Source organism: Hyaloscypha bicolor (assembly GCF_002865645.1).
Source record: "Hyaloscypha bicolor E unplaced genomic scaffold K444scaffold_122, whole genome shotgun sequence".
In the NCBI taxonomy this organism is placed as follows: domain Eukaryota; kingdom Fungi; phylum Ascomycota; class Leotiomycetes; order Helotiales; family Hyaloscyphaceae; genus Hyaloscypha; species Hyaloscypha bicolor.
In genome coordinates, this window is record NW_020194624.1 from 244,498 (window position 1) to 253,501 (window position 9,004).

At 45.6% G+C, this 9,004-nt stretch overlaps 1 protein-coding gene across 1 annotated transcript; it reads right to left on the reverse strand.

Moving 5' to 3' along the window:
* Positions 1–5,583: 5,583 nt before the first annotated feature.
* On the reverse strand, positions 5,584–6,679 carry K444DRAFT_536507 (FAS1 domain-containing protein; the record flags this gene model as incomplete). Its single annotated transcript, XM_024875381.1, has 3 exons — positions 5,584–5,911; positions 6,092–6,186; positions 6,239–6,679. The coding sequence occupies 3 exons, from the start codon at positions 6,677–6,679 to the stop codon at positions 5,584–5,586; spliced, it is 864 nt and encodes a 287-aa protein (XP_024733001.1).
* Positions 6,680–9,004: the final 2,325 nt, after the last annotated feature.

Sequence of the window (9,004 nt, forward strand, 5' to 3'; positions counted from 1 at the left end):
TACGGGCTATTTCAATAGGCTCATCAAAGACAAGACTATTCTAGAAATAAAAGGTCTTGCTGCCCGCTTGGAAACGTTGCAGGTTTGGGGCGTATCTGCTATTAAATTATCACACCAGGTCGACGGCATAATTGGCGCAGACGATACAAGTAGTCTTCTTTTTAATGACACCGACAAAAGCAAACTCGAAATCATATACGCCCTGAATCCAGAAGAAGCCATTCTCAACTTCGAGCTATCCGAGGACTTCGTCGAATTCTGTGGTATCACTGACAAGAAGCTTGAAAAGTTGGTTCTTCCTATCCTAACATATCCGCTAAAGGGCATCGAAACGTTACTTGAAAGCTATGGGCTAGACCTGCCAAATGACCCCCATAGCAATTCTGCTGAAACTCTCGACTCCGTCAGCGAACTGAGCGAAGAGAACGATGCAGAAAATAGCCCGATCCGCGAGATCAATTCCAGTGCAATTCCGTCGCCAATGATACCAAGTTCACGCTCGGGTGTTCCACATACACCGCCCGACCCTCCACTTTCAAGTCATTCTTCCTTTTTGAGAGATAGGATTCCGGCGTTGCATGAAAGGATCTTGTCCGTCAGAGCAGCCGCTGCCCGTCAAAACATAACCCCAACCTTAGTCATAACCCCATCACAGAGGACGAATATGTCCACTCCTCTGATGCCCGGTATTCTCACCAACTCGAATGAAATATCATTTCCTACGTCGTCTAGGACGGAAAGTGGGCTGCTCCCTCCCGAGACTGAATTTGGAGGATCTTCGACACCTTCCGCGAGTGGACATGGACCTCAAAACTCCCATGGCGCTTTTGAGTTTAGAGATATGAATTCCGCATTGTCAAGTGTGCTAGCAACAGCCAGTCCTTCTCAAAATTATGGCACCTCACTAGTCCGACATCCACACGGCTCGAGGTTTAGCCAGAATCCTCACAATCCGAGAACGGAACCAGATCCGCGGCGCACAATGGAGGGGCTCTATAATCATTACATTGGGTTGCAAGGGGAAGTATTTGTAAGTGGTGTTATCCAGTCCTGTTCAAGTCTACAAGCGGGTAACCGACGACCGGCAGATCAACGAGTGGCTCTCCAAAAATTTAAAGCCTGAATGGGATGCCACTCGCCATTGGACAAGTCGAAATCGCAACCAATTATACCCCGACAATCCTTTCGTGGAAAAAGAAGGAGACTTCGCCGACTTCACGTATCAAGACACCAATGGGAAACTGACAGAGATATTAACAACACATGGATTTATTTGTGATGTTGAAACGTGGTCAGAAAGCCCGCCAATATACCATCTGGAAGTGAAATCGACATCTGGGCCTTGCAAAGAGCCATTCCATATGAGCAATAATCAAGTGATAATGGTATCATTCTCAAACGTCCTTGGTTAAGGAACTGTAAAAATGCTGATACGTTCCAGGCACGTAAACACACCGTTTCCTGGGGTAGCGGTAGAATACCCACGGGTGTCTATATTGTATTACGCGTCTATAACCTCGAGAAGGAAACTGACCCGGGTTTTACGGCATATGTAGATCCTTGGGCTATGTATATGAATTGGGAATTGAGGTTCATGGCCCGGGATGACTTCGTGGTGGCAACAAATTGACCACTGGAAATCGATATTCCAAGCCCCCATCAATGAACTAATTTTGGCAATTGCAGTCACTGCAACTCTACTCACTGTCGCGGCATTTGTCGTACTTGCCTCGCTCGGACATGAATCTGCCTGCTATGGCTGAGCAGCCAAAATCTAGCTACGAACTTTCTTCGGTGAAACTTCCCCGCTGCATGAATTTTAAGATTTTCTGCAGCCAATGCAGCTTGCGCCGCGCACTACAGCAGAGATAACTCTCCTTAGTCTTGCATCAGGAAGATTGTTCCCAAGATTCTGTGCCCCGAGGTGCTGATATCATGCAATATCACATCGTCATAGATGCTTAGGACGCACCCAACGTCGTACCCCTCCTGGCCCTCGATATAGCTGTGTAGTCGCGCCGATGTTGCCTGATCTTGTACGATAACTTGCCTAAAAGAAGAGCCGGGTGTTTCATCCTCGTTGCTTAGTCCAAATTTCCTACTGGGAAGATCATAACTCGTATATTGCATGGATAATAGAATTGATGGACTCCAGGATTCCAATTGCGGCTTTTGTAATTTTTGGGATAACCAGACAGACTGATTCATTGCTTACCGTAGCACAACATAGCCATGTATTTTAAGCTCGGATTCTTTTAGCAGCGAAGTTGAATAAGTACTGAAGCACATTGAAAGCGGCCTTGTATGCGATGACTTTGAATTGTGATGCTGGGAGCAAGCTTCAAAACCTATATCCGCACCCACTCCGATTTATACCAGTATTATCCAGCTCCGGATTGTCAATCAATATATCGCCTCCCTACGGAACCTTCCGTGGGGCATCACACCACCACCGAGGCCACGGGCATCTAAAGAGGGTAATATAGGTGACGGTGATTGATCTTCTTTATTGTCAAAGCTGCTTTTGTTGTCAGATGGATGAAATTGTCAGATTCTTTAAGTTCGGTCTGAAGAGAAGTGTACAACTTTTGAGGATTGCGATGCGGAACTCGACGTCCTTACTTCTTGCTCCACATACATTGTCAAAATTTCATGTGCCCGGGTGAGAAATGTGATGATGTCCTCTCTCCTTACGCCCCCGTTCTTGAGATGAAATGCTTTGCAGAAAGCTTGGTGTTTCTCACTTGTGACTTATTACATTTATATACTCTTTCACTTGCTATTACTTCTTCCGTCCCCAAAGACGGGGTTTGAGGGAGAAAGTGATCAACACTTGCTAGCGATGGGAAGTGAATACGTTGGTCTGGGGTTGCAACACGAACTTGGGTTACCACAACTAGAAAAACTGAGCGCGAAAGTTTGTCTCATTGTCAGTTCTTGAAGTTCACCTTCAGACGGTAGATTATATAAGGCTAAGATCTCAGCTTCATTTCAAAAGTCGGGACCACTTGAAACAACACAACCAGAGACTTCCGCATCGATGCCCATTATCCACCAACGCCTTGGCTACCTTGTATTCTTTGAGAGACGGAGTCCACTTCTGATTCCCTCGTCGATTTGTTTAGACCACAGGGAGAAGGAGGATTCCAGATCGGAGGTAAAGACTATGATAGTTAAATTTGTTGCCAAATGATAAGTTGCTGTCATTCTCATCCGTACACACAGTTGCACTACGAACACTTCAAGTCGCTGAACCGCTCAGGTTGACTTCTACACTGTCACCAAGAGGAAAGGAAGTGCCATTTTGCTTCTATTTGATCACTGAATTCAAGAAGAAGGAACGATAGAGCAAAGTGAACTGTTCGGAAATTGGGCAAGTGATTCTTGAGGGGCAATCCATCTTCAAGTTGAGCGTTCTTAAATACTTGGCCTACCAAGATTGACATCGGTTACTACAGAGAGTTGAATTATGAAATATGAACTTGACCCGACATTCTGGATGGTAGGTTTTGAAAAAATCTGTTTTATACGAAACTGCAGTTGTAGAAAATAAAGTCTGAGTGAATCAGAACGCAAGCTCAGTATCTCTGTAATTTTCAAACCACCCGAGTCATCTCTATACAAAGGCAAGTATACCAAGGTTGGGGTCTCGGACTAAAGCTGCAAAGCTGAAAAACGAGTCCAAGCAAGCCGCTCGGAAGAAGAGAACATCAGAGCCATACTGCTCGGGAGCCCAGTCTCTTGAGAACAACATGTAAGTCTTACAAATAGGGCATGTAAATTCTTTCTAAAGGATGTACAGAGATTTCTAGTTCACCACGGGAAGTTTTTCGGGTCTTGGAAAGCTTGCTGTCATTCCTTGAGATGCTGTAAAGAAGACTCCCTTCTTCATGCTGCCGATGAGGAGTATCTTTCTAGACATTTGAAATTTTTGAGATAAGGCTGGAAGATGTCACTGAAATAACATTAATACAAAAACCAAACGAATGCTAAACTTTTTATACGAGCTGTATAAAAGACTTGTGCGGTTAGTAGGGGCAGGAATTTGAAGCATTATGGGCGAAATTCTCGGTAAGCGACTCGCCTCCTATTTTGGCACGAGGGATGCCAAAAGCAGCCACCAACTCCATAAAGGTTGTCACAAAACATATGCACGCCAACTGATTCGCCGATAACTGGGAGCAAGCCTTTTGTGGCCTATTTCATGGCTATTTTTGGACCGTTGGGCCGACTTTGAACCAATCCCTTGTCTTACAGATTACGGGCTGACTATGTACAAGCTGATGACCGACTTCACCGATCCACACCCACAGTCTTCCCAAGCTATGAAGTCTTCGACGAGAGTCTCTTTAAGAAAATTATTCGCGGATGACAATCAAGCTGCACTTCTGTTTTAAACTTCTCTCAGTCAAATACAGCCTGACCAAATCCATTCTCGCAACCCACCCCGTGACCCACCTCATAACCACCAATTCAACCTCAACCCTGGTCCATTCTCCAAGCCACAGCAGGAGATATGCATCGGGGTATAGATAAGCGATTTGCAAATTGCTAAAACTAGAGTTGTATACCGACAGAAGCGCTGAGGTTGATGACGAAAGGGTGTCTGACAACAAAGAAGTGTATTATAGTAGCTAGCAAGGTTGACAAAGATGGTATTAAGAGTCTTGTGCTATTAGAGAGGTGGGTTATAAGGGAATTTTCTTTGATATGTGTTTGCACGCATCGAATCGTGCGTTGACATCCCATTTGGTGATATTTGACCCTTGGCTCACATTTTTGGTAATGGGAATATAGATGCCTCTAAGTTTGCTCTACCGGTCCTTTTACTCTGAACATATATTATGTATCATCTTCTGGAACCAATCCGGGAAGGAACCCTGAAGGCTCTCTATTGGGAAGGGGAGCCAAGCCATCTTATCTAATGGTGATGCAGCACGATGTGAAGATCCGCTGCTGCTCACAGGAAGAAATGCCTACAATTACTACGTTCGGGAGAACACCTTTTTGAAATTGAAAGCTGTAAATTTAATTATTTTGAATATGACGATCATGCATGAAGATAAGATGTGAAATAGGCAGCATTAGCATACAAAGGAATTTCTCATGTCCCATCACCGAATGCCTGTCCCATCACAGAATGCTTATCCCATCTAACTCCACCGCCCACTTCTCAAATCCACTCTGCGAACTTTGATTCGAAACTGTCCGGTCACACTGAACAAAATTGTAGTTCTGCCAATTCCTGCCATCAAGTTCTTGAACAGATGAACGCCTCAAGTTCAAGTTCTGTTTATGAGCTTCCAGGTTCGACATCGAGGTTGCCATCTTCCGCCGCCTTATCCACCTGAGAAGGACATATAAGCCTCCTGCCAAAGCACCAATTCCTAATGGCACCCCGATACCGAGTCTCACTTTGGATCCCGAGCTCAAATGAAACTTGGGACTCGGAGTACTGGTGGTAGTCGTTGAATTTGTCCCAGTGGCATTTTCGAGCGGTGGCGGCCCCGTGGTATTGGATGGGTCGAGAAGACTGTTATCTGTGGTCAACCATTTTCTTCCTTCACGAAGGAGTTGTGATGCTTACCCGTCAATCATATGCACCACTCCATTAGCAACGAGATAATCCGACGTCACAATCTTCGCGCCGTTAACAAATGTTGTATTCCCTTGAATAGTAATCGTGACATTGGTTCCCTGCGCAGTTTTCAACTGCATTCCCGATTTAAGCTGAGAGCTGTAGCCAATGAAGTTTGGTATAGCGTGGTAGTTGAAGGCGCCCGCGAGTTCGGATTGGGACATGTTTGGTGCGATTTCGTTGAATGCAGCGAGCGCTTCTTGCGTGTTGGGTGCGAAGAAGGTCATATTGGGTCGGTATAGAACCGCATTCACCAAGTTTGCGTCGGCTGCACTAAGATAACCTCCTGCCGTCAAGATGGCGACTAGGAAGCTGTTGGAAGTCAGACCAAGTGATCTGGACCAAACGAGAGGCAGCGTCTCAGAAATGGGGGCGACTCCCTTGCGAACCATATCTGACCACTCCAAGACCAGCTTAAGAGATGGTTTACTTGAAGAAAAGTACAGTACATACCAGAGGTTCGCTTGCGTCACCAACAGCTCGTAGCTGAGAGGAATGGTGAGAACGGTGTCAATGATTTGGATGAGTCCCCCTGTGAAGAGTATATCCTATATCTCTTCGTTAACAAAAAACCTTCCACAACTAACCTCAAATTATTACCTTTGTTGAAAAATCGCTAATGCTCTTGTTCCCAGACACTATTTGTGGGTCCCCATTAATGGTTGGTAGAAACTCAACCTTCTGTCCACTAGTGACATTGGCGTAGGACGTATTGGTAAGGAACGAGCTCGCAAACTGTGGCTTTGGCGAGAGGGACACGGTCGGGAACACTCCATGGAGAACATGGTAACTTAATAGAGCCTCGATTTGATCCGAGCTCAGCGTTGGTGACCGGTTCGAGAGCCATGTCTGAAATGCAGCGTTCGATGGGGCGAGGAGGGTAATATTGTTGGCGGATGAGAATAGACTTGTGAGAGTCGACGAGGAATTTACATAGTGGTTAAATGCACTAAGTTCAACATGCTGTTCCATAACAGAAAGCAGAGCCTGACTCTGAACATGCGAAACAAATACAAATACAAAAAAGAATAGCGGCGCCATATCTTTAGCTAGAAATCTCAGGATTCGGGCATGTGAAGAGGAAAAGAATAGACCGAGTATCGTGCGAGAAGGTGATGCTATATCATGTTCGTTCAGCTTGACATTGCACCTAGTTGTCTAACGCTTCTGCCCCGCCGGGAATAGTTCCTAGAGAAGGCTTAGCCTGTGCTTTGGCGACGTGGTATAGTTGTAGTAGGAGCGAACGAAATGAAGCAACCTGCATGAGGGAATCATTTACTACTTAAGGCTCTTCGGACCGACCTTTGTACAACAACACTAGCTAATAGAGCCTCCAACCGTCCGGCCAGTCATTCTCCCAGGAGAGAACGTGGAATCCAGAGTAGGAATTGCCCCTACCTTACCGCTGTTAGATAGGATGCAACTTCTAAGGGGGAATACCTGGGATCGTTGCCCAGTTTTTACACTTCTAGCTATGGGGGCGGAACAAATGGTTCACACAGGGCCTCATGCTATCATTTTGAAACAGGAGAGAGTGTTTCAAACAACCATACCGCTGTATTCTTAACTCTACGAGGAAACCTGAATCCTACGATTATTGAACTGAGATAAGGCTGAGATGTTAATACTGAAATGCAGGAGGCTGGGCACCTCGTGGAAACCACGAGGTCCCTTGACCTTCCCAAAGCGCAGTTACGTACGAAGCGAAGTTTAGCGGGCCTATCACGCTGTAAACTTTTGTGCTGTGTTCCTCATGCAGGGAATCAGGGGCGCAATTGTGGCGTCCAAAGGAACTCGGAATCACGAACACAAAGTAAGGCAGCGGATTGGAAACAAATTTAAGACGAGGCAAACATGAGACATAATTTCCATCTATTCCGTTAATTTAACCACGCTAATAGTTGCCGTTTCGAGAGACATCCGTTTTAACCTTCGGGAAAACTAATACTTGGAAGTTTTGAAGAATGGGGTGAACGGTTCTACAGCTTGCCTCTGGCCTCGAGAGACGTCTCAGGGCTCTCACATAGGCTTGCTGGGCTGAGGGCAGTTTGCAAAAGCGACAACCTTAACCAACCAAGTGCGGGGCAGAAGAAAGAAAGACTTGGCTGATGATGTCCGTGTATGCATCCATCAAGTCCATGGGTGGCAAGGAGGATATCGACCGTTGCAGTGGATAGTCTCGCTTTTTATTCACGCCCTAGCCTGTTCTTGAAAAAAAATCAACAAGTAGACCAAAACCATTAACACCGTCCAACCTGCTCTGATATCTGTACGCCTGCAGTAACCCATAGATATGCAACACCAACCCAAAAACCCCGCAACATGCCAACATGAAATAGTTGATACGAATGTCCCAAACAACAAACTTCCCAGGCTTCCATTTTTCAGGCCATCAAGACTAGAGTTGAAAATCAGTAATCACTGTTCCCATTTCCCCAACGAACAGAAAACATATCGCCTAAAACCCCGCACATGCCAGGTAAAACACTGCAGTAAGAGCATAACACTTCCTACCTTGGAGAACCATTTCACCCAGCCCGTGTAAGGAGACCCACCACAAGCGGCACATAAGGAAGAGAGCCCATCACCCCGAACACAAAAGCACGGAAAGGACACCAAGGGGGAGTGCGGAAAATGGGAGCGAACAATTTGACCCATGCGGTGACTGACTGAACTAACAAATTTAACTATCTGCATCAGCTTGTATCCAAACTAGAAAGATAGAGAAACTCAGAGCGAGTAAACCCAGTTTTAGGTTTGCAGCCGTACAGTAGAAAAAGTAACACGCCGCAGGAATAAATACGCCTGAGGAAGCTATAAGCAGTCCAATGAAGTCAAGATTCAACCAGAAGCCTTGGGCAGACTTTGAATGGTTGCATATTGTGTGGAATACCAAGCTTAAACTTAGAGAGGTCCTCAAGCCTAGGAAAAACACACCAAAAACGATAACGTCATCCAGAGAAGCTGGCGGATTGGTAGTATGGAAGAGATGGTAAGCTAGATGGGGGCAGGTAAAAAGACGAGTTGTGTGTAGAGGTTAACAGTTTGGTTGTGTATGTATGAGAGGGAGTGGATGGATGTGATTTAGAGTTTGACTGAGGTCGTTAGTGGGTGTATATGTATTCGTTGTTCTGGAAAAATGGGGCAAGATCGTCCCAGTGGACATGACCGGGTTGTTGATGCTTGGATTTTGTTGGTAGAGATCTCTTTATATCGTTCGAACGGATGGCGGTGATTCCTTGCCCAGTCTTTTCTGCATCATGGCGAGCTTATTTTCAGGGGAGTAGAAGAAGAATTAGAAGGATAGATTGACGTAGATATACCTAAATTATGTCGAAAGTTGGAGACTGGCCGAGTACTCATATA